This window comes from Ruditapes philippinarum, unplaced genomic scaffold (assembly GCF_026571515.1).
Source record: "Ruditapes philippinarum isolate M1 unplaced genomic scaffold, ASM2657151v2 ctg4453_1_1_1_1, whole genome shotgun sequence".
Lineage (NCBI taxonomy): Eukaryota > Metazoa > Mollusca > Bivalvia > Venerida > Veneridae > Ruditapes > Ruditapes philippinarum.
The window spans coordinates 29,449-56,539 of NW_026861346.1; the positions used below are offsets into that span (position 1 = coordinate 29,449).

The 27,091-nt window shown below is 33.0% G+C and overlaps 1 protein-coding gene across 1 annotated transcript in view; it reads right to left on the reverse strand.

The window, feature by feature from the left end:
* The window catches only part of LOC132715321 (protein boule-like), a gene marked incomplete at its 5' end in the record, with an annotated part of 39,172 nt that extends 14,059 nt beyond the window's left edge, over positions 1–25,113 (reverse strand). Inside the window, 6 exons of the mRNA XM_060698314.1 lie at positions 3,844–3,959; positions 5,980–6,001; positions 9,060–9,104; positions 9,354–9,411; positions 13,883–13,974; positions 24,988–25,113. Of these exons, the coding sequence (XP_060554297.1) occupies positions 3,844–3,959; positions 5,980–6,001; positions 9,060–9,104; positions 9,354–9,411; positions 13,883–13,974; positions 24,988–25,113 (459 nt within the window). The remainder of the gene's footprint in view (positions 1–3,843; positions 3,960–5,979; positions 6,002–9,059; positions 9,105–9,353; positions 9,412–13,882; positions 13,975–24,987) is intronic.
* Positions 25,114–27,091: the final 1,978 nt, after the last annotated feature.

Sequence of the window (27,091 nt, forward strand, 5' to 3'; positions counted from 1 at the left end):
CAAAGAAGATTTTTAAGTTTTTGCTATACACATATAAGGAAAATCAATGACCCCCGGGGCGGGGCCAGTTTTGACCCCAGGGCTTTTATTTGAACATACTTGGTAGACACCCATTAGAACATGTTTCATGCTAAATATCTTAGCTCTAGCTCTTCGAGTTCTTTAAAAGAAGATTTTTTAAGTTTTTACTATATGCATATAGGGAAAATCAATGACCCCCTGGGGCGGGGCCAATTTTGACCCCAGGGCTTTTATTTGAACAAACTTGGTAGACACTCATTAGAAGATGTTTCATGCTAAATATCTTAGCTCTAGCTCTTTGGGTATAAAAGAAGATTTTTTAAGTTTTTACTATATGCATATAGGGAAAATCTATGACCCCCTGGGACGGGGCCAATTTTGACCCCAGGGCTTTTATTTGAACAAACTTGGTAGACATTCACTAGAACATGTTTCATGCCAAAAAAAAAGCTATAGCTCTTATGGTTCTTTAAAAGAAGATATTTAAAGTTTTTTCTTTCGGTTGCCATGGCAACCAGAGTTCTGCATGGAATTAAATTCTTTGTACAATTTTTAAAGGCAGGGTTCGACACTGTTTTTACCATGGATCCCATAGGAATCCCTGAGATTTAATTCAGGGATTCCTCCTAAATGTCAGGGATTCCTCAGATCAAAATAGTAAAATATGGAAGCGAAGAATAACAAAGGAGTGCAGCAATTCGATTTCAAATTCTTTTCATTTTTGAGACTACATACAGGATATATTGTCTTGTTTCAGATGCAGAAAATGTAGTTTATGAGCCCTTTGGAAATAATGCTATTTAAAGTTTTAAAAGCGTTTCAAAGTGTTAACTTTACTAGTATATTTGGACTGCTAAGATAAATTAAAACATAATATGTTTTTACATGAACATGGAAACAGAATAACATTAAGCTCACTGAACAAGAGTTTGATTTGAAAATAGCTATCTTGCTAAAACCTGTTTTCTCCCTGGAGTTGATAATTGTGAACCAGTTTCTGTATCTAAATGAAGGTATAATGCAAGTGACTTGCCAAGGTGGTTTGAATTTTTGAAGTTAAATAGGAACTGGGGAAACATTTTCCCAGATAGCCTGGGTTCACTGAAATAGAGCCCACTTATCATATGTAGATCTTTAAAAAGTTACAGGTAATGATTAGGCTCCATATTCCAGAAAGGTCTGGTATGGATAACTGTCGATAATTATTTACTTTCATGTCATTTTTAAGGAATACTTAATTATGATCACTTTAAAAAAAAATATTTGATATCATTTTAAATTTTTGTGTTTAAAAGGAAAAATCCCATAGATTGTTGTAAATTAAATATTTTGATAATTTTTTTACTTAAGCTAGTAAAAATATCAAGAAACAGTTTTGTTTGCATTACAAGTACGGTACCTTTAAATGATTTCATTTTTAAAAATGATAAGTTGCTCCAAGTCCATGACGGGATGTGCAATATCCAAATTTATTGTTCTCAATTTTTACACTGAAATGTACCATCCCTTTCCTCCCGGTGTATTGATTTTTTTTCAAGTTTTGACACCTGTCACATCAAAGGCACTCACCCCATACAGCAGTCATGTAGTTCACAACACTGATTGGCTCAAAGCACTGTCAGATGAAATATACGTCATTTGCTTTATATTTCGTCATTTGCTGTATGTTTCACGTAAGGATTTTTATATTTCTTGTCGGTAAATAATGCGTGACCTTGATTGACCTTAAGACTTTAGTTAGACAATGTTTTTTTAGCATTGAAGGCTGTGAGTTTCAAAAAGGATTTTAAACTTAAAAGTATGGATTCTTTTTAGTTTGTTTATTAATTATACTTTTGCTGTAGTCTACTGTAGGGAGAAACTAGAAATGTGTCCATAGGACACGGATGCCCCCACACACCACTGTTCTGTCAATCTTATGACTGTAGGTCAAATATTTTTTGGACTACATGTGCCACAAGTTGAAAACTAAAAATCAACAAAGGGCCATAATTCTGTTAAATTTGGTCGCAGCAAAAATTCCTACCTTTACTACCATCTACACATTAAGGTTGTTAATCCCTGGAAGTTTAAGCAAAATCTGCCATCCGGTTTAAGAGGAGTTGCGTTCACAAAATTTCTACATAGTATATAATGAAAAAACAACAAAGGGCCATAATTCTGTTAATTTGGTTGCATCGAAAATTCCTTCCTTTACTGCCATCTACACATAAAGGTTGTTCATCCTTGGAAGTTTAAGCAAAATCTGCCATCCGTTTAAGAGGAGTTGCATTCACAAAATTTCTATATAGTATATAGTGAAAAATCAACAAAGGGCCATAATTCTGTAAAATTTGGTCGCAGCAAAAAATTCCTTCCTTAACTACCATCTTCACCTTAAGATTGTTCATCCCTGTAAGTTTAAGCAAAATCTGCCATGCGGTTTAAGAGGAGTTGCGTTCACAAAATTTCTACATAGTATATAGTGAAAAAATCAACAAAGGGCCATAATTCTGTTAAATTTGGTCGCAGCAAAAATTCCTTCCTTTACTACCATCTACACCTTAAGGTTGTTCATCCCTGTAAGTTTAAGCAAAATCTGCCATGCGGTTTAAGAGGAGTTGCGTTCACAAAATTTCTTCATAGTATCTAGTGAAAAAATCAACAAAGGGCCATAATTCTGTTAAATTTGGTCGCAGCGAAAATTCCTTCCTTTACTACCATCTACACATTAAGGTTGTTCATCCCTGTAAGTTTAAGCAAAATCTGCCATCCGGTTTAAGAGGAGTTGCGTTCGCAAGATTTCGGGACGTACGGACGGACTGACGGACGGACGGACTGACACTCGGACGGACAAGTGCAACGCTATATGCTCCCACTCTGTGGGGGCATAAAAATACACCAGCTATCTTTTTTTCACAATTTTGACGAAAATTTACAATGGTCACAAGTGCCGAATTTTGGCAAAAAAACAAACAACAAACACTGGATAACTGTACAGTAGCTACCGCCGGCATTGCCGATCAACACAAATTTGAAGTACACATCGCTTGTGTAATAATTATACGATAATTACATTTCTTTTTTGAATTTTCACAACTCTATTTTATGAAGTCAATGCATGATATAAAATTATACAAGAATGTTTCTTTAGTCAAAACATTTTTGTCATTATATATCGCAAATGAGTTGATAGCAGTCACTGCACAAAGAAAAACTAGCGTACATAATTCAAGAGTGTAGATTTTACCGGCGGGGTTTTTCTTTTCTTTCTTGAACCACTTTTCTTGAATATTTGTGATTCAATGACATTAATTCAGAAAATTTCAAAAATTTACACAGCAATTTTTCAGGGATCCCAACGGAATCCCCAGCTAGGAATCACAGGGATTCCTCCCGACTTTTTGGGATCCTCGGAATCCCGGGACCCCGTTAGTGTCGAACCCTGAAAGGTGACCACCAAAGGAACATTCCTGTGAAGTTTGGATGAAATTGGCTTAGTGGTTTATGAGGAGATGTCATTTAAAGTAAAAGTTTACGGACGGACGGACGCCGGACGAAAAGCAATCACAAAAGCTCTCCCCGTCACTTTGTGACAGGTGAGCTAATAAAAAATGAAAAACTATACCATTGAAAATTTCTAGGAATACAATTTTTCATGCAGAAACGGGCACCTGAGTAGAACCACTGACATTCTAAGCTAGCTGGAAATCTTTCTCACATGAAAGAATTCGAAGTCCCTGTCAGGATTCAAACCCGCAGCGGTGAGTGGCCAGTGGTTTAAAGTGGGAAATGGACCCAGGATTACATGTGTAATAATCCTAGGAAAGTAAAGTTTCATACCTGAGCTTGAGGTACAGCATAACCTGCTTCTGGAGATGCAAACACTGCCATGCCATTCTGGTAGGTATAAGGGACACCATTAGAGAACATCACAGCACCTGGCGACACCGGGGATTCTGTAAATTCATAATAACTGTTCCATTTAAGCTTCATCAATGCTTAAGTTAAGGTTTACAATGCAAGGACTTGGAATAATTTCGAAGCTTATAAAGAAAAGCAAGGACTGTCTAAGCATGGAAGTGTAAAGCATACAGACAAGCAAACCAAATGTTATTACATCTTGTCACAAGGCTAAATTCTTTATAGGAATGTTATGTTTTCTTCAAACTATAATACTAGCTCAACTGTTAATTGAGAAATTACGCCACTTTAAAGAACTTACTTACTGAAAAATACAGGATACCTGTGTCTAAATTAAATCAATTCTCATTCTATTTCAACAATTTACACTGAATCAAACTTTTTCAATATTGTGTCATCACATGCTGGCCACTTATAATCTAGAGTATATATTTCTCATAATAATTGTTTTCCTTGAAATCAAAACATCAGTAACCAAAAGAAATTCTAAATATGACAATTTTTAAAGTCAAAATTTACTCATTTCATTTACTATTTTTTTTTTTTTTTTTTTTTTTTGAAGATGCATTTCAAAAACGAAAGAGGGCAACTTTCCAAATAAACTACAGACAAAATATCACCTTGTTTAAAATGATAACATGCATGTAAGATGTAATGATATGGGATGGATAAAAGCATCTACTTCTATACACAACAAGATCCACTGCCCAGAGGGGGCAATGCTCAAATTTTTTTAATTTTTCTTAAAGCATACAACAAATGTTTAAAAAGAAAGATCAGAAGAAAAAAAATAATATGGTTTTCCTTTTTTTATTTTAGTATGTCTGTAAAGTCATGCTTGTTGTTTTGTCAAAATTTGAATCATTTCCATATATAAATGACAAAGTTAAGAAAATACAAACAAAATTCAATATCTGATCTTGATGGTCAAGGTCAGTTCAACCTTTTACGAAGTCTTCTCCAAAAGGTTGATGCCACCCATTGTTTATTTTCCAAGTTACAGCCAAATATAGTGATAATCGGTGAAAATCCACTAATTTGATCTTCAAGATCAAGGTCATACATGAGTCAAGGTTAATTTGATATACATGAAGGTTGTGACTTTAAAGATGTTATGTCTAAATATGTAGTTAATCCATTTACTGATAACAGTTACCGCCAGTTACAGGAAAAACAAGTGAATTTCATTATTGACCTTGACAGTCAAGGTCAATTAAAGGTCATACCTAAATCATTCAATATTTGTTTGGTAGCAAGTCTTGTTTTTGGGCCAAGGGATAAACAAAGGGGCCCAAGGGGCAAATTTTTTGACTGGGGGGTCAGGTTTGTCTGGGGGAACCTTTAAAAAAGGGTTTTCCCCCCCCCCCCCAAGGGGGTTTATTTGTGTTCAAAATTTTTAAGGCAATCCATTCAAAAAAATTTAAAATTATAGGGTTTTCCCCTTTTGGGGCCTTTTAAAAGTAAGGTTATTTTATGAAAAGGGGTCAAATTTTTAAACTTGTCCCAAATTCAAGGGCTTGTCCCAAGGGGTTGTTTGGGGGGTTGGTCAAGGGGGATAGAAGGGCAATAACCAAAAAGAAATTAAAAATATTTTAAAACAAAGTTGGGGAGTTTGCCCGGGCAAACCGGGAAATTTCCCCCCTGACTGGGTTTTAATTTCCTATATTTTTTTCTCTTTGAAAAAAAAGGGTTTTGCCCAAAAAAAAGAGGGTTCATGGTGAAAATTCAAAATAAACAGACAAATTATTCGCATTGTTAAGAAAATTGTTGAAAAAGAATTAATTGAAGGAGCAAACAGAAACTTAAGCATTGTCCATGTTTAACATTTAATGTAATTTAAAATGCTTTAACAGCCTTAAAACTTTCAATAATCTGAAAATTAAGCAAATCCAGCAACTTGTTATATTCATGCAAATTTATTTAAATAAATCACCAAAGAATATAAAATCACAGTATCAACTTCAAAATTGAATAAGAAATTCTACAGATTCTAAATGATTTTTTTTTTAATTATTCCTTTAAAACAAAAAAATATTTAAAAACAAAGAGGCTTACCAAATGCCCTTGGCAAAACTTGCTGCAAATGAAATGGGAAATAACTTTGTTAGATTAACATGAAAATACATGCACAAACCAAAATGCTCAAAATGAGCAAGATGTAACATTACTGACTTGCAGTTTTATTACACCTATCTTAACTTCATTAATGACAGTTGGCAATTTTCAATATTAAAATTGACCTCTCCTTCACCCCTTTCAAAAACCATTAAACATTTGTAACAATGTATTGTAATTCCCAAAATATCAGTTAATTTCAGTTAACAAATTTTGCCAACTGTGTCAATGTTAAAGATTCACATCTCTTCTAAAAATCTTTCAGGGCTTTGAAAGTAAAAAGTAGATATTCTTTTATGATTTTAAAATTATTCTTGGACAAGTCTCATCAAAAATAAAGTAGATAATAATGGTAGAATTAAGGCCAACATAAAGCAGTCATGGAAGAGCAAAAATATTTTTTCACTGACATGTCATTGCTACCATTTATTTTTAATAATACCATCATCAAAATATCATCTTGAGATATTACCTGTAAAGAAAAACCATTCCACTACCAATACTTATTAAAATCAGTGGGTCCAAGTTGTTTCTTATCATACATTGTTAGGAAAAAAACACCCATGAAAGACGCTGATTCAAATTAAAATAGAGATGTGCATCCTTTTCATGTCTTACTTCCATTTCACTGTTATAATGTGTTTTAGTTTTGTTTCTTTTCTATTTGATTTTGTTCCGAAATTATATACACATGAAAAATTAAGATTTTGCAATATTCTTTCCAACTGTAAAGACAATATTATAATAGAACAATACAGGAAATGGATTTGTAGTAGTAAAGGTAAAGGTTATCTACAACAAAAGGTAAATGCATTAAGTTTGTATTTCAACAATATAACATGTACATTTTTAGGGCATCTTCAGTGCATCTAAATTCAGACTTTTTTTCTTCATATATATTACCCACTGAAATACACTTCAGCCTCATTAAAACGCTCATGTTGGGGTCCAATGTCTCACCACCGCGCTTTAACGAGGCTCTCATTAGAATGCTCATTGCGAAATTACCGCATTACCCCACCCACCACATATTATATATTAACGCTGATTTTTTTTTTACTTACTGTTCAATGAAAATCGACATTATCTTTTTCTAAAGCATTTCAATGATGTAAACATGTATTATATTCACAATAACACTAATTATATTTAAAAGAAATGAAAAACTTTCGAAAGAAAATTATAAATCATGAATGTAGTGTAAACACTAACAGTTAGCCATTACTGTAATGACGTGTGATTAACTAGGGGACACAACTTAAAGCTGGACTGTAAATAACACTGTAATTTACAGTCCAGCTTTAGTTGTGTCCCCTAGTAAATCAGACGCCAATTATTTTCCTGTCATGCCCGCTCTATTTACAGTGCAGGATTTTAAATTGATTTTGGGCTTGTGGGTTATTTAATTCAGCGAGGTTTACATGTCAAAAGATATGTGTGTGAATTTTAGTTTATTTATACTACACCACCGGTTGCCAATGTCACGGTTATGATATGAATTTGAGATTTTGGAAACAATATGAAGACAGGTAAAACAACAAAAGAGCAAATTAACCCTTACAGGCATGTTTTTCACACCTTTGGCGCACAAAAATGTCCTAATAACAATTGTTTATTGTACTTGACAGTCAATTGAGCAAGCGTTATAGCACGCTATAAAATCTAAGTCTACTTAAAAAAAAAATTTTTTTTTTTTTTTTTTTGATTTTTTTTTTTTTTTTTTTGGAGCCAAGGTCTATGAACGCTATACTGAGATTTGCGTTATAATGAAGGGCGAGTTATCGAGGCTACAGTGTAGTTCTACATATCAAATTTGATAAAAAAAAAAAAAAAGAATTTCAAAATTTTTCATATAAAGCTGAAAAGGTTGTAATTCATGTCTTATTTTCCCACATTTTGATGCCCTTAAAAGGTATGACATCTTTCAAAAAAATTATTATGCTTCAAACAACTGTAAATGCGTAAGAGAACTAAATTCTGAACATCCTGGACAAATCATTAGATAATTAAAAAATCTATGGTCAAACCTTGCCTGTATAATCCGCAATGAATTTTACTAAATTCTACTGAAATATTTTTCAAAGAAATATGCAGAAAAAAAGTTCTTTTTTATTCTAGAAAATCCTACATATAAAAACTTTTTTATTGGAATTAAACAAGGCTGACCATAGGGCAAACATGCAATAACTGTCATTTTATCTAAGACTCCCAGATTAACAAATTTTCAAAATGTTTGAAAAATCAAGTAAGCTTATTTTTCCTACATTTGTATTACACCTACTTAACCAGAGCTTTTTCAACATAAAGGCCCCTATTCCCATTATCTTTGGGAAAATGATTGTAAAACTGGGATAAAAAACTCGATTTTAATTGAATTTTTAGGGTAAATTGCACTATTCTAAACACGTTTACTTCATGGAAGGTACAGAAGTTAAACTAGAAACATGTCCGTAGTTCAGATTTACTTAAGTTATTTCTTGCATGCAGATCCGATTGCCACCGCATTTGTTTTGCCTTCATTGTGATTTGGATTTCCAGAGGAAGCTATTTTAAGCCATGTACCCTCTTGGTGCCTGATCCAAAATGTATAGTGTTAATTAGGAGCTAATTTTAATCAAATTGCTTTGAATTTGCATATTGTTTTATTGAATCATGTAAATCTGGGAGCCTTAAAAAAATATTTTGCAATTCTTAATTCACTACATGTCAAAACTTTGCTGGTTCCAAGAGAAAAAGTGTCATCTAATGCAAATTTAGTAAATATCTGCATCTGACAATTCAATGGAAATAAACCTTGTCTTGGTAACAGATATTCTCTTGGTTCTATTTTGATACAACTTTATTAGTCAGTGCATGAAAAATAAACTTAACTGGAGAATTTGAAAACCGGTCAATCAACAGAATCTGCCAAACTGTTCAAAAACATTGACAAACTTGGGTGTGTGGAAGTCCTACTAAGAATGTTCCAACTTCACAATCAAAATAAATCATGCAATATACAAACCTGCTTTCTAAATTGCTGGTCCTATATTGAGCTTCCTGTCTCTAAACACAAGATTATCAGACTGAAAATGTTTAAAAAGGTGTATTTTTTAAAACAATTTGTCAAATAAATAAATCAGAACTTCAAAACCGACACAAATTATTAATTATGGAATTAGTTTGTGTTATCACCATCAAAGAAAGTTTATGTCAACTTACTTTTAATAAATTAACATGTAGATATTATAAAAGCATTTATTTTTTATAATCAATTATCAAAGGGTTGTAACAAAATAAAGAAGACAAAAGTGGACACTCACTTCTACACTCACCTCCTTTTTGATAATCCGGTCAGCATCTTCCTGATTTTCAAAAGTGATGAATCCATACCTGCAAAACATTTTAATTTATTTTATAAGATAAGCTACAAGGCAGTTTAAAAAGTTAAATGAAAGCGAATCTTATTTAAAAAGGTGTGTTATAACAATGAAGTTTATAAAATAAAAATTACTTTAGGTATTGTTTGTATTTGTAGATATGGAGATATTTGTCAGTATGTGTTGGTCACATATAATATTCAATGATATTTTTTAAAGGAGAGGGGGGGGGGGGGGGGTGTGGAGAGAATCATAAAGAAAACAGCACATAATGTTTAAAAAGATATTCTTAAAATTTCATCAACCTCTTCTGTACAGTACAGTGTTGCCCATTTGGAACATTGTGTGCATTTCACTGTTCAAGTAGATCTTCATGTATTATTCTTTTATATTTCAGAATTAAGGTGTAATACTTATTTTTCACAATTAGAATTTTATTATGTTAAATCATATTAAATTATGTTTAAAAATTCACAATACAAAAAACTGAGATGTTCTAAAAAAGTGAAATAAATGCAGATGTATTTATTTCATCATTTGAAAATCAATTTTTGTATATACTGTTATTCAAAAAGTTAAAAATTTCAATATTTTTAATCTTGCAAATCTTGAAAATAAAATCTCTCAAGAAAATCGAATTTCCTCATTAATTTTGCCAAATGAGAATCTCACTAATAATCCTGACGACCAGAATGTTACCTGACAGTACTCAGCAAAAATAAGCATTTTAAAAAAATCCCTTTATTTTTGTTCCCAAATAATAATCTTGAAAGCAACTTTATCAGGAATTCATATTTTTTCATTTTTTTACCAAAGTTTTCAAGGTTTACAGACTGAAAACCAGAAACGTAAAAAGCGATGTTGTACACTTGCCTACCTATACCAATAACGTGGAACACTTTGCACTCTTACTATTGTTTAATAATAGTATATAGGTATATAAGACAATGACTGTTATTTCTACAAGAATCCGAGATCTTCCAGGATTTTTTTTTTTGAAACAAGGATGCCAAAAGTTAATTTGATAACAAGAGGGCCATGATGGCCCTGAGGTCGCTCACCTGTATATAGCCCCCCCATCCAGGCCAATTTTTACCCAAGGGCTTTTATTTGTTTATTTGAACAGACTTGGTAGACACCCATAAGAAGATGTTTCATGCTTAACATCTAAGTTCTAGCTCATTGGGTTTTTTAAAAGAAGATTTTTTAAGTTTTTACTATACACATATAGTTAAAAACAATGACACCCCTGGGGCAGGGCCAGTTTTGACCCCCGGGCTTTAATTTGTAGATATTTACTTATAGATGTTTCATGCTTAATATCTAAACTAAAGCTATTTGGGTTTTTTCAAAGAAGATTTTTAAGTTTTTGCTATACACATATAAGGTAAATCAATGATGACCCCCGGGGCGGGGCCAGTTTTGACCCCAGGGCTTTTATTTGAACATACTTGGTAGACATTCACAAGAAGATGTTTCATGCCAAATATCTAAGCTCTAGCTCTTACGGTTCTTTAAAAGAAGTTTTTTTAAGTTTTTACTATATGCATATAGGGAAAATCAATGACCCCCCAGGGCCGGGCCAATTTTGACCCCAGGGCTTTTATTTGAACAAACTTGGTAGACACTCACTAGAAGATGTTTCATGCCAAATATCTTAGCTCTAGCTCTTTGGGTTCTTTAAAAGAAGATTTTTTAAGTTTTTACTTTATGCATATAGGGAAAATCTATGACCCCCTGGGGCGGGGCCAATTTTGACCTCAGGGCTTTTATTTGAACAAACTTGGTAGACACTCATTAGAAGATGTTTCATGCTAAATATCTTAGCTCTAGCTCTTTGGGTTCTTTAAAAGAAGATTTTTTAAGTTTTTACTTTATGCATATAGGGAAAATCAATGACCCCCTGGGGCGGGGCCAATTTTGACCCCAGGGCTTTTATTTGAACAAACTTGGTAGACATTCACTAGAAGATGTTTCATGCCAAATATCTAAGCTCTAGCTCTTACAGTTCTTTAAAAGAAGATTTTTAAAGTTTTTACAATATGCATATAGGGAAAATCAATGACCCCCCTGGGCGGGGCCAATTTTGACCCCAGGGCTTTTATTTGAACATACTTGGTAGACACTCTTTAGAAGATGTTTCATGCCAAATATCTAAGCTCTAGCTCTTACAGTTCTTTAAAAGAAGATATTTAAAGATTTTTCTTTCGGTTGCCATGGCAACCAGAGTTCTGCATGGAATTAAATTCTTTGAACAATTTTTAAAGGTGACCACCAAAGGAACATTCCTGTGAAGTTTGGATGAAATTGGCTGAGTGGTTTATGAGGAGATGTCATTTAAAGCAAAAGTTTACGGACGGACGCCGGACGGACGGACGCCGGACGAAAAGCGATCACAAAAGCTCACCCTGTCACTTTGTGACAGGTGAGCTAAAAAGGGGAAAATAACCCAAGGGGTCATGGGGGCTGCCAAGGGCCCAATGCAGGAAGCTACTGGATTTTCATCCTTTCAGGTCTAGAATTTATTTCTTTTTAGTGCTTTATCAAACAATTTTTTTTTACCAAACACCACTTTTGCTAATCGGCTGACTATTTGTTTTTCTTTCTTCAACTACAGAAAGATGCTATGTTACGATTGGTAGGTATATGTAACACTATTATTCACTGGCTTACTATAATAGCGACAATAACTGAACAAATCTGAAAGACGGTACAGTCTAAATATATATTATCTAACAGTTGATGGTAGAAAACTCAGAGATTGAGATTTACATCGTTCACAAAAGTGGTCCTGTCAAAATCAAACCCTTTTTAAGGACATACTCTATTCAAGCACTTTTCAAGACAGACCATTTTCATGCATTTTCAAAGACCTGTGGAACCTTGGTCAAACATGCTGATGCTGCCACTTTTACAGCCCACATGCCTCCAGATTCACGCTGATCTTAAAAACATATAATTTAACAACAACCGGCTTTGAACCGGGCGATTTTTTTCCAAGAATTCTTTTTTACTGCTCATCTACCCCCAATGAGATTAATCTACCAACAAAGTTTTTTGTTGATATCTCTTATGGTTTCAGAGTTCTGTCCCAGATTTTTGAGCTTTGTGTGACAAAGTTGAAAATTGCAATTTTTTACTAAGTCAAGGGCAATAGTTCTTAATTGGAAAAGCCCCTAAATTCACAAGCGAAACCAAGGCACACAACTTCACATGCGGGAAAAGCAACATGTCTGTAAAAGTTTTAGGAACTCTAGGTAAATAACTTTTTAAGCTATGTCAGGCTTCGCGAAACTGCTGAAACATTTGCCTGACATTCGGTCAGACAAACTTTCAATTCTTGTCTGACCGAAAGAACTTTTGTCTGACCGAATTTTTTCCCAAATATATGTATATGGTAATACCTTTGTGTTTTTTAAAAGACATAGGGAACTTTTAAAGATTTGCAACACATTTTCTCTTAAATAAAACATCAGTTTATCCAGATTGATGGACTCTGTCTGGAAATTTAAAACATTCATGATCAAAATCTCATCATCATATGATCTTTAATAAAAATTTATGACACAATGTACATTTCATCTTATTTTCTTCCTCGTTTTAAAAACCAACCACGAGCGGCCATTTTTTTCCATTTACCCACAAATTTTCTCGGCAGGCGCCTGGACTCGTATTTCTTTTGTTTCGCTTTTTTCCTTCATTAGATAATTTACGTTTTTTGCCTGGCGTAGCGCCAACGTAATAATTTAATAATGCAGTAACACCGACATTTTCTTCCGAGTACAAGATCATCGAAAGTTGTATGTATCTAGAATTTGATTCGACACTAAAAATGAAACAGCGAATCAAAACTAGTTTTACATTTTTTTATTCAAGGGAGAAAACTTGGTCTTGATCGGTCTTGGATATATCCCAATATTCGTACCGGACATAAGGTCCGGAACTCGGAAAAAATATCGGACCGGCCTGATTTTTGTCGGACATGTCCGACAACTTTCGCGATGCCTGCTATGTGCGACACAAAATGAGAAGGACAAGGGTAAATCTAAATGCCTACCCCCCTCCCCCAAAGTGGGCAGTGATAAATCTATAAATTCCTTAAAACATTTTGTACACAAGTTGTGAGTAAAAATAGTAACTAACATTCTCCATATTGGCTTTAATCTTATGACTGTCATGGAAACACAATCAGATTAATAGTGCCAATTTACCTTCAATAACTTTTTTACTATTGTACCTGAACTTCTATGATTTCAAGGAAATACAAGTAAACATGTGTGTGAATGGGAACACTGTCTTGAATCTTTTTACTTTCCTTAGTCTTAGTACATTTTTCTCACATTGACTTTCTTTAAATATTTTGGCTCATCTGCAGACATGCCAATCCTCATCTTTCTTTTGGTAGAGTCTTGTCTTATAATCCTGTGTAATAATGTGACCAGCAGCCTTACAAATATCCTTGTTGTGCCAAGTATTCAACTTACCCTTTGGAAACCCCTGCCCTATCTGCTATAATTTTGGAATCTTTTACTGCACCATATGCTGAGAAAAACTGTTTGAGCTCCTGTTCTGTTGTCTGGAAAACAAGCAAAAAGAAGTCAATGTTGCAAACCATTATCCAACCATTTTATTCTTATTAACACTGACTATCTAAAATAATTGGGAATTAGCCATTTGTTTCCTTTTAAGTGACATTATGCTCTTTTTTTTTGTTGTCAAGTTGACGTGAATAAGATATACAGTTCAGTTGAATCTCAGTAAGTCAAAATCGCCACTTTTTTCTCTATACAATTATGTTAAGATGCAAAGGCCTTAGTATAATATTTGTTTCAAAATAAGTCTTCATACTTAATCAGGGTTCATACAGACATCCTATGCCAAAATTCAAGGACTTTTTAAGCACTATTTAAGCACATTTTCCCATTTTTCAAGCACATTTGCTACACATATATCGATACAATCTTCAATGTAAGAAGTATAGTTTATTTGCCATTTTATGTTGAATGCACATTTTCTGGCCATAATTTTAAGGATTTTATAGAACAACAACAAAGGGCACATCAAATACAGATTAGTTAAAAGAACTATAATTTGTCCTGACTTACTGTTATGTTGAGCAAACATTTCATTGATTTTGATCCTTTATTGGATCATTCTTTTGATTTTGTTTACTGTTGATTTTTATTGACACTATGTCATTCAATCATTTTCAAGCATATTTCCAGCAAATTTAAGCACTTTTTAAGCACTTTTCAAGACAGTAAGCAAATTAAAGGACTTTTAAGCACTTTTTTACATTTTCAAGCATTTTTTAAGAAAGGGACTCAAATTTAAGCACTTTTTAAGACTGTACGAACCCTGTTAATAGAATTTTGTTATTTACTGCATTACATAGCTGTATTAAACTTTGAAATACAGTTAGGTTATTTTTCTTAAATTTTGTCTTTTCATTTAAGCATAACCTATTTCTCAAAACAAACATTTAATCAATTATATACATGATGTGAACCATAGTGTGCTAGGTCATTTCATAAATATCCCTGCAAGGCAAGCATATCTCTTGCTGAAGCCTAAAAGTCATGACCTCAACTCATTTCCTAAGATTCTCCGAAAACTAATGTTCACTTCTCTTAGGCCATGACCTTATTTAAGACAAAATCCCAGCTATTGAATCTTCTTGCAGGGCCAATTTGACCCAAAATATATAATTAAATACTGTTAATAGCGGTTCAGTAGACAATGTTTCATGCTAAAAATCTGAGCTCCAACCCCTATAGCAAATGACTCATGAATTTCATTATATACATATGGGTAAAGTCAAAAATAATGAGGCAAAAATTTGAAAATAGGGTCAAAATTGAAATTTCATATTTCTAGTTATTTTTCACCTAAAACCATATGATATTGATTGCTGTTTAATGCCGAGTAATTGGATTTTATCTAACACAACACAAATTGTATAAATCAACATTTTATTTCAACTTATTAACAAAAATTAACAAAACCAATGCTTTATAAAATTGTGTCACTATACTTCCAAATGTTAATTAAATCATATGTGTTGTTATATTTTAGTAACAGTAGTGATGTAGGGATAAAAAATATACCATATTTTTACCAGTAGTTTTACAACAGAAAAAAAAAATGCTATTGTTTTGTTACTAAAGTCTGATTTTCTTTAATGTAAGAACATCAAGTTTTTCTAAAGTTGGAGAAAATTGGGCAGAGAAATAAAAAAGTAGTTGTAAGTATGTATTAATAATTACTTTGATGTAAAATAAAGTTTCCAAATATTTCAACCTCTCTCAAAAAAAAAATAAGCAGTCAAATTTAACTTGTATTTTATAAAAAAGCGTTACACTCCTGACATGACTAGCATAAGTTGTTTAAATGATAATAGTTCTTTACAGAAACATTGGAGGTAAAAATAACATAAGAAACACATGTACAGAACACCACTAATATGTTTGAAAACATACTGATAGGTTATTACATTTGAGAATAATTCTTAGAGCAAAGATATGAAGTTACACTTAAAACCGCAAAAGTTTCTAACAAGTAAACAATTAGCAAAAAAAATGGAAATAAAGGTTATAAACATTAATTAAGCTTCTGTTCCTAACCAATAGGAATTTAATATCAAAATGACCATGAAGAATCTATTTCACAAAAAAATGCACAATTTCACTAAATAACATTTGAGTGTTACACTCCTGACACATTCAGGCAAGAGACTTAATATCTTAAAATATTGATTTAAAATATTTTTTAATGAAATACTTAAGACAAGTATAAGTTTTCTATGATAATTGTTCCTTTTTTGTTTATCTTGCCTTTTTAAAAACACTTTGTTAAAAAATAAGTGACCTTTTTCAAACCTTTACTATATATATGTGAACCATCTGAGTGTAAACATTTTCTTTTTTATATATGTTCTACCTGCTTTCTACCCCTGGTAGAAAACCATACTGGTTTAAGAGAACATTTATTTAAATAAAAGGATAAAAAGAAGCTACAAATTTAAACTACATAAAGTACAAACTTTAACATGAACTGTTCAAACTGTGTTACACTCCTGACACAAGATGTGCACTTGGAACTGTTTATTTGAAAATATATGATTCCTATGATCTTAAGTCATTCAAGTTAAAAATTGAAGCGGTATTCCGCGCCCAGGAAGAAGAATTGTCATTTTAATTGTCTGAACAATATCTTCAAAGGACTGCCAGGACACATCCTCCTTGGCTGGCCAACTGTACTCGTCAGCACCTCCACTTGCTTTAAGGAACCTAACTTGGATGTCATCATCTGCCTGTGATATTACCTATTCAATAAGTAGTTAATATAATTAAATGAAAAGAAAACAATCACATTTCAAGTTCTAAAATTAGGTCATAAAATTACTGAGGAAACTAATGAAAAGTATACAAAAAACAACATGACCCAGCAATGTACAGATATGTTCTTCTGTTTGACTTGAGAGCTACAGCTCCAAAATCTTCAGGGTTAAATATGCAATATGATAATTGAAAGGTTTATACTAACTGTGTCTTTAAAAGATACATTTCTAAAATTATTGGTTGAAATTCATCTGACAAAGAACAGAAACATGCTTAATTTATCCTTCTATATAAGATATTTATTTTGTCTTACCTATTTAAACGCTGCAAGCTAACATAATGTTCAATTTCTGGAATGTTACCATCAACAATGTTGGTAGGGAACTGTCTCCATCTCCAATGGTTATGTTAGGAATATCCCCATGAACACATTTATTTTGCAAGACAGGGCTTTCCACATATTCTGTAAACACACATGGCCTGCATAGGCTCCATTCTTTGACATATTTTCAATATATTTGGTTAAGTCACTTGCCAAGATTTGCTCTAATTCCAATTTGTCAGTCTGAAAAATAAAATTGTAAATTGTATTTTTTTATTAAACCTATGATTTAAAAATATAAAATTACAAGTTTTTTAAATAAAAATTTAATAATTAAATGAATTTCAGGCATGACTTTAAAACTAAGCTTGATAAATACCTCTGGTAAGCTTTGCATGTGATGAATTACTTTGCTTCTCAACTGAGTGTGACTTTGTTGAGTCATCCCAAGGGCATGTAACTGATCACTGCTGGCCCAAAAGAAACAATTGCCGTCATCAGGAGTAGTAGCTGGAATCTTCCAACCTTTTTTTGCGAATTTTATTTTCAAACTCGATTAGAGTTTCATTTTTATGCTCTGTTGAGTTGTTATATATATATAAGACTCAATGCTGTCTGTAAGCACACCTCTCAGGTTATTCTCTCTCACAATTGTTAGTATTACTAGCTACTACTTTATTAAGGTTAGGTATTAAGCAAAAGCAGAGCAAAAATGCAGTGTTTTGGCAGAATTCAAATGGTTAGTATTTTAAAAGACTAAGGACTACAATACCTGAAAATTGAATATGCAGGAACTGCATTCAAAAAATGTGATAACAAAACTGATTGAAGAATTAACAGTAATTATCATAGATGAAAAAAAAATTACTGTATGTCTTTATTGTTATTGACTTGGTTACTGTTTAGAAATAATATCAAATCTCATCATACTAATTGGCATATTTGTTTACATGAGTTTTATAGTGTTTTTTTTTTTTTATATCTACTTCAATTGTTTATAAGTCTGCTGAAAATAAAACAAAGTTAACTACAATTGCCGAAAAAGAAAAAAATGTCAGGAGTGTAACACTTTTCACTATTCTCACATACTGTATTTTACTCATATTGCATACTTAATCTTCAATAATTGTATATAAATGCTTTGTTCTGCAAAGAGTATATACATGATTTTAATTTCTCAGTAATTTCTTTAGTGTACTATCATTAAATTTCAATGATTATACTTGTCAATAGTAGACATTTAGGAAATGATGGTATTTAAGTAAATATACTAAAAACAGAACTTAAGCATTGTGGTTTCTTAAAAAAAACAACAAAAAACAAATACTTAATTACTTTCCCTTATGAATAGTGGCAAGAATCATATTTAGATACGAAATTTATATGGTATATTCATGAAATCGTTACAAGGTTAAAAGATGGCAAAAATAGTGTTACACTCCTGACATCACTGATCATCATGTACAGAAAGTGCATGATTTAGTTAACTTGAACTAATGTCACTGCTGACATCACTTGGACTCATGTTTTTGAAAAAGAAAGAATATATTAATATAACACCTTATATGCAATAAGGAAATCAGTAAAAGTACAAGATGTTACACTCCTGACACTGAGCACTGTCATTATTTTGAACCGAAACCGAGTCAATAACATTTATAGCATAGAAAAAAGAGAATTTATATTCTTAACTATATACAATGGTCAAAAAGTTAGAAGCAAGGAAAAGCTTTTAATACCAAAGATATAAGCAGAAACTTTACTGTTAGTACAAACCATGCTTTTTTTAAAGTACATTTTATTTTACAACGACTGACTTTAGTGACTGGATAACCAAGTGGGATACCTACATTTTACAAAAAAAAATAAGAAAAAGCAATTGCGAGAGCATAAGATATATAACATAAGTGACAAAAATTGTCATTTAAGAAACTGTTTTTCTGTATCAGGAATAGAGAATCATCATTTGTGTAAAATGTCACACTAAAAGTGTTACACTCCTGACATTTTAGGGTAATTTTTTTCTTGTATCCTTTTCACTTGTAGCGTGATGTCCCGGAAACTTGGCATATTTTACAACACTGATAGATGCTATATTAAGCACTTATAACAATATACACAACTATTAAAATATTAATCTGGGTAGCCTTTAAATGTTTGGCCTCATTATTTTTGACTTTACCCATATAAGGAAAACATATATAATATCCAGGGCCCTCGATCAACCAAATCTGCGGCCGATTGCCGATAATCAGCCCCAGTCCCCGACCAAAATAGTATGTTTTTTTCCCCCTAACAGAGGTAAAAAAATCCCCCTCAAAACATATAAAGTGTAAAAGAAAAAATGAAAACTAATGTTGGTTTTGAAAATTAAAATCCATCTATTTGACGGTGAGGCCATCCTTAAAAAAATGTTTGTTTGCAGTAACGCGACCGACTCACAAAATTTGCCCCTACTCAAATTTTTTTTCATGGTCTGGATAAAAAAATTTTTTTTTGGAATCAGAAAATTATGCCTTGTGCTTTGTTTTTCATTCTTTTAAAGGTTCATAGAAGAAATAAAATGTAATGTTATTAAATTAGAATTCAGTCATCAATTTATTAATTGTTGCCAGATTATAAAAGCATATATTGTCCAGCATTTTGAAATTCCATGTTTATTTAGGAGTACAGTTCAATAAAAAAAAAAAAAAAAAAAAAAAAATCGACCTACCTACCCACCTTGAAAATTCTGGGTCGGGTTACTGCAAACAAACATTTTTTTAAGGATGGCCTGAATCTAATCGGCCCCAGTCCCCCATCAAAATAGTATGTTTTTTTTCCCCTAACAGAGGTAAAAAATCCCCCTCAAAACATATAAAGTGTAAAAGAAAAAATGAAAACTGATGTTGGTTTTGAAAATTAAAATCCATCTATTTGACGGTGAATCATAAAGAAAGCTAAGCACATAAAGGTCTGATGGTGTAAGGTGTTAAAACTTTTCTTTAAATCTTATCAATCACTTCTGAACAGTTAAGTGTTACCTATTTGGGATTTTTTTTTTAATAATATGCAAGTAAAAAAAACCAGCTTATATTTAAACAATAGGCCCATGATGGCCCTGGATCGCTCACCTGACACAACCGCATCCAAGCAATGTCTTAAACAAGCATCATGGCCAAGTTTGATGACAACAGAGTCAAACATGTGACCTCTAGTGAGTTATAAAGATTTTTCCATATTTGGGCACTGTGACCTAATTTTTGACCGGACACGACCCGTATTCAAACTTGACCTAGAAATCATCAAAACAACCTTCCTGACCAATTTCCAGGACATTTGGATCAAAACTGCAGCCACTAGAGTGTTAAAATGCTTTTTCTATTTTTAGATCCTGTGACCTAGTTTTTTATCGGACATGACCAATCTTAGCACTTGACCCAGAAATCATCAAAACAACCTTCCTGCCAAATTTCCAGAATATTTTAATCAAAACTGCAGCCACTACAGTGTAAACAAGCTTTTTCTATTTTTAGCTCCTGTGACCTTGTTTTTGACCTGAGATGACCCATCTTCGAACTTGACCCAGAAATCATCAAAACAACCTTCCTGACAAATTTCCAGAATATTTTAATCAATACTGCAGCCACTAGAGTGTTAACAAGCTTTTTCTATTTTTAGCTCCTGTGACCTAGTTTTTGACCGGACATGACCCATCTTCGAACTCGATCTGAATTTCCTTGAGACAAACAATTTGACAAAGTTTGCAAAACTGTGACTGCTAGACTGTTAACAACCCAATTGTTGACGACGCACGACGCCGGACGCCGGACATAGCCCCATCACTATACATCACCTTGACCACTTCTTGGTCAGGTGAGCTAAAAAGTTTATTTGATATTTGATCATAAAAGAAAAGAGGAAAATTTCCCCCATACACTAAAATTCCCCCTGCTGAGGGTAGCGACCCACTTCCCCCAAATTGGATTGAGGGCCCTGATATCAAAGAGGAAATAACTTTTGAAATAAAGATGCTAGTTATGACCCTTGTCATGCATGGTGCAAGTTATAACAAAAGTAAGAACAACTAGAAGGGGTTTTCAAACACTTGTCTCCCACAACCAGGTATGGTACCGATCAGATCATCACTCCTGTAAAGTTTGGTCAATTACTGCCAGCAGTTTGACCTGTGAAAGGAAAACAGGATATTTCTGTTTATTGACCTGGCAGCCATTTGGTGCTGCAAAGAAAAACATGCCGGCGATATGCACAACTAGGAATGGTACTGATCACTCCTGTGTAGAAATGTCAAAATCCCACCAGCAGTTTGACCTGTGAAAGCCAGACAAAATTTTTCTACTGGTTTGGGAGATAAAGTCGGCCAAAAATCAGTGTTTTGGGGGCATATTTCATTTATTTGTTTACGTATTCTGATGATCTTGCACCATAAATTAATAAACTTCAGCTCTTCGATTTTCCGGTATCATCATAAAAGGTATATTTAGAAACATAATGGGTAATTTTGAGAGGCCCTGGGAGAGGTACGTAAAAAGGATATTTTTAACGCCCGCGAGTAGATAATTCCGGCTCTTTGTTTTTCTTCTTAAATGAGCAAGTTAAAACGTAAAATAACATGTTTAGACATTTTATTATTTCTTTGCTGTTCATTTATGTCAAATAAAAAATATTTGTTACCAAAATTGTTGAGCATTACGTTAGTGTAATGAATATCTATGATAACAATTATATGCAACATACTATGTAACATTTAAATCATTTTTACGTAAAAACACATGCATTATCATTTATTAACGTATAACGAAATATGTAGTTAAAGAATTAGTCAGTGTTCCCATTTACGCACATATGTGCGTATTTTACGCATAAATTCCAAAATTCACGTACAGTAATTTAGACAAGAGGGTAAAAATACGCACAGAAAGTCAGGAACTTAATCATGTATAATTCAAAAATTGTTCTTTTGAACAATTTCTCATACAAAAATCACTTAAAAAGCATTGAAATTGATGAAATGTGAGAAAATCTGCCAATTCACAATGAAGTTTACAGACCCCCCTCTGGGAATTATTGCCGTAAATTACAAAATTTGAAATTTTTGTTTTACAATGCCTGTAAGTATAGCCAATGAAAAACAATCTTGAAATATTAAAAAAATATTAATTCTAATATAATTGTAATCAGCAGCAACTGGAATTGTGAATGTTTCTGCAGAAAACATACAAATTTTCATTTGTCACATATTTTCGCGATGCCGATTTTGTTAAATAAAAACATCACCAAAAAGGAAGCTTTGTTTTGTTCAAAGGTGTGAAGTAACAATTTATATGCTGTTTATAAATTAAAATAACTTAAATAATAGTTACATTAATTGAGATGGGGATATATGCCAGTATGTGTTGGTCACAATGAATTTTACCTAAGGGGGGGGGGGGTGTGGAGTGAATATTATTGTACAAATTTATGTACCCCCTGAATTTTTTTTTTACCCCCAGTTTTCAAAGGTAAGGGGTAAAAATACTCCCAATAAAAAATAGAAGTGGGAACACTGATTAGTGATTCAAATTTATTTTTCCTTAGCTTAACAGAGTGAAGAAGAAATTATTTTAGTGGTATTCAACCTACACATTAACATATAAAAGGAGCATTTAACATCAGTCTTTCGATCCATTCCACTTAAAGATTACAATTTTGTAATCAGCCTTTTTACTGAGTTAGCAAAACAAAAGTGAGTCTTAATTTCATCTACAAAATGCAGGGATCATTCTAGGGGGCGATTTCCGCGATTTCTCGCAAAAATATCACCAAAATCTCAGAGAAATTTGTGAAATGAGAGAAAATCTCGCACGGCAATTTGAGCCGGAAAATGTCTAAACACAATCTAAGGAATGCTAAAATTACACAAAAATATGATGAAAAATTCACGATTCCCATCAAGAATTTAATTTCAAATTGTTTATTAATGAAATCGGTGTAAAAAACTCCAAAAAGTAGTACAACACTTTGAATTATTTAGCCTAAAAGAATTGCCGATCGGAGACCGCAAATTCACCGTACAGAAATACTGTATGATGGCTAACCTTTATCTATCTGTAAGTCGAGAATTTACACAAAACACTTTTAATTGATTTTAATAAAAATTTTTAGACACAGACTAACATAAAAATAAACATGTCAAAAATAAATCTACCAGTAAAATTTGTCTTCTAAATGTCACATCAACCACGGTAAATTTTGCCGTAAAGAACAAATTTAAAAATTTTGTTTTACGATTCCTGATGAAATAGCTGATAATAAATGTTCTTTTATTGAACAAAAATATTTAATTTTGTATAATTGCAATCAGCAACAGCTAGAATTGTGAATGTTTCAGCAGAAAACAGACAAATATTCATTTGTCACATATTTTCGCGATGTCGTGATTAAAAAAAATTCTAAAAGGAAGCCGAGTGTTATTTAAAGGTGTTTTATAACACTAAAAATGATGTTTATGAATAAAAATTACTTTAGTTATTGTTTATATTTGTGGATATGGAGATATTTGTCATTATGTGTTCAGGTATATTTTTTAATGGAGGGAGGTGTGTGAAGAGAATCATAAAGAAAACAAAATGAAAGGTTATAAAAATTTTCTTCAAATCTCAACATTCACTTCTGTACAGTACAGTGTTGTCCGTTAGGAACATTGACTGCAAATAATAGTTGTAGTAGATATCCATGTATAATTCTTTAATATTTCAGAATAAAGGTGTTATATTTATTTTTCACAATTAGAATTTTATTATGTTTAAAAAATCACAAAAGAAAAGGCATAGGATGTGTTAAAAAAGTGAAAACAAAAATCACTGTAATAAACAGAGCTACATCTTCTTATATCCTCATTAGATAAACAATGTTTATAATTATGTTCAGTGATTTTTAAAAAGTTAGAAATTTCCATATTTTTAACCTCGCCCATCATGAAAATTAAATCTCTCAAGAAAATCTAATTTCTCTCATCAAAATTTCTCAAATGAGAGAAAATCACTCACTAAAAATCCTGACCAGGATGATCCCTGAAAATGCATACGTATTAACGTCGTCTGCTTTACCGGTAGTCGGTCAATATATAAAAGTACCCCTTTGCGGGCCTCAAAATGAGCATCTGCTGCACATGCGCACAACAATGGGATACCCGTACCTTTTATAGGGCATGTTTTGTAAACAAACAGGTTAAAGTTTGTGTTATATTTTAATTATCTTACCAAACTTGACAAAATTTCCAGACATTGTCGAATTCCAGCAATAGTATGAGATGGTGAGCTTGATTAGATTAAAAATCTGGTAACTCGATTTAATTATAAGAAGCCGAGTTTATCAACCAGCCGAAGTTATCTCCCCAACCAGTATTCATAGCTCTAGTGGCCATTTTGTGTAGGGAAGCAGAGCATGCCGGCGATATGCACAACTAGGGATGGTACTGTCAGATCACTCCCATGAAGTTTCATTGAAATCTCAGCATCAGTTTGACCTGTGAAAACCCAACAAGATTTTTCTATTTATAGCTCTGAAAGCCACTTTGTGCAGCAAACAGAACATGCTGGTGATTTAAACAAATAATGGTACTGATCACTCCACCCAAAGTTTGGTCAATCTTAAAACTTGTAAGTTTGATCACTCCACCCAAAGTTTAGTCAAAACTTACAAGTATCTAAATAAGTGGAACATCAACACTTTCAAAAGATGCAATTTGTATGCACTTCCCCTTTTCCCCAAAAACTTCTCCCTATTTTCACTGGAGGGAGAAGTCACTTCTCCCTAAAATTTAGGGCTAGTGTGATCCCTGGGACAAGGAAGGCAAAAACGATGTTTCCAAATATTTTTGAGACAAATATTCCATAAATTAAAAATATGAAAACAAGATAAAAGGAACACTTATCTTCCAACTTACATTAGCTGCAATTCCACCTACAAATATTCTGTTTGGTATAACTGTTCCAAATTTTGGTGCTCCACTTAATGGGGTTCCACATGGTGTAGTTGATGGACTGACATCTCCGGAAGACGTCTGAAATATTAAAAATCATTTACAAAATAATTTGTCAGGCAGCATAATTGTGCATCACAAAAAAATAGCACAATTTAAGTAAAAAAAAAACGCATTTTTTCCCAATCAGTCTAAGACTGGCACCATTCCAAAAGTAAAGAAAACAAGAGGGCCATGATGGCCCCGAGGTCGCTCACCTGTATATAGGCCCCCGGAGCGAGGCCAGTTTAAACCCAAGGGCTTTTATTTGAACAAACTTGGAAGACACCCATTAGAAGATGTTTCATGATGTTAAGTTTTTACTACACACATATAATGAAAAATAATGACCTTCTCCCCCACCCCCGGCAGGGGCCAATTTTAACCACAGGGCTTTTATTTGAACAAACTTGGTAGACACTCATAAAAAGATGTTTCATGCTAAACATCTTAGCTCTAGCTCATTGGGTTTTTTAAAAGAAGATATTTTAAGTTTTTACTATACACATATAGTTAAAAACAACAACACCCCTGGGGCGGGGCCAGTTTTGACCCCCAGGGCTTTTATTTGAACAGACTTGGTAGACACTCACTAGAAGATGTTTCATGCCAAATATCTAAGCTCTAGCTCTTTGGGTTCTTTAAAAGAAGATATTTAAAGTTTTTTCTTTCGGTTGCCATGGCAACCAGAGTTCTGCATGGAATTAAATTATTTGAACAATTTTTAATGCATGGAATTAAATTATTTGAACAATTTTTAAAGGTGACCACCAAAGGAACATTCCTGTGAAGTTTGGATGAAATTGGCCTAGTGGTTTATGAGATGTCATTTAAAGTAAAAGTTTACGGACGGACTGACGCCAAACGAAAAGCGATCACAAAAGCTCACGTGACAGGTGAGCTAAAAACACTCAGTGATTTTTCTCACTTAATTGGGAAGAGGCCTTAGCCTATTGATTTTGGGAAAAATTATCGCTAAAATTGCTAATTTGGGAAGTAAAAGAGCTGGATTAAGTTCAGATTTTTGGGAAAACTGCATGATTTTAAAGAAAATTTCAATTGGGAAGAGGCCTTTTTTCAGAGTCTGTTATATAAGTAGAAAAATCACTGACACTGTATAGGCGGCCCCCGTTATGCTTGACTATACCACGTGAAATAAACATAGTCAAAATGTCTCAAAAGTCTATAACGAATTTTCTAACGACGAAACGGCCGGGGGACAAATCTGATGGAGATTCTATTGCATCTAAAATATCAAAATCAAATATAGAGGAAACCTCTAAGAAGGCAGTAACTGCAAGCTTGAAAACTGGATATTGTTATGGGTGATTTATCAACCGTGACTCAAATGGCCTGCAAAACATGTAAAATGTTTGCACCTGCAGACAGTGTATCTAAGGTATTTATATTTAATTACATTTTCTGTCTATTTATTAACCAGAATGGAAAGATCATATGTAGTTATAAATATGGTCTTGCCCCTTTCTGTCCATTCTGTTTGTCTTTTAATGTCCAATCTTTTATATGGTCTTGGGAGTGGCTGGGGGGGGGGGGGGGGGGGGGCAGGGCCAAAACACCTTTTTTGGGGAAGGGGCCTTAGCCTTTTACTTGGGGAAAATAAGCGCGATTTTTGCATATTTGGGGAAAAATTGGGCAGTTTCATAATCGTCAAGAAAGGGATATATAACATTAATATGGAAAAATAATTAAACAACATAGACTCTCTTATAAGTAAAAAAAACCAATTTTATTCATTGATTTATAATAACATTTCCCAATTCTTTCTTGATTTAAACTCATCCACCAGAGTGTTCTCTGATCTCTCGGACTCCGTTTTATCAACAATGACAACATCATCAACAGCACATACACTTGTGGTAATTATAGATGTTGAAATATGGATTTTTTTCAAAACGGCTTATATTAAGTTTTTTTGATATATATGAACAGTACATGTGCTGGGATTGACAAATATGCATTTTATTTGGATTTTAAAGGCGTTTTGAGCTCCAAACCCCAAGTGTCTGTG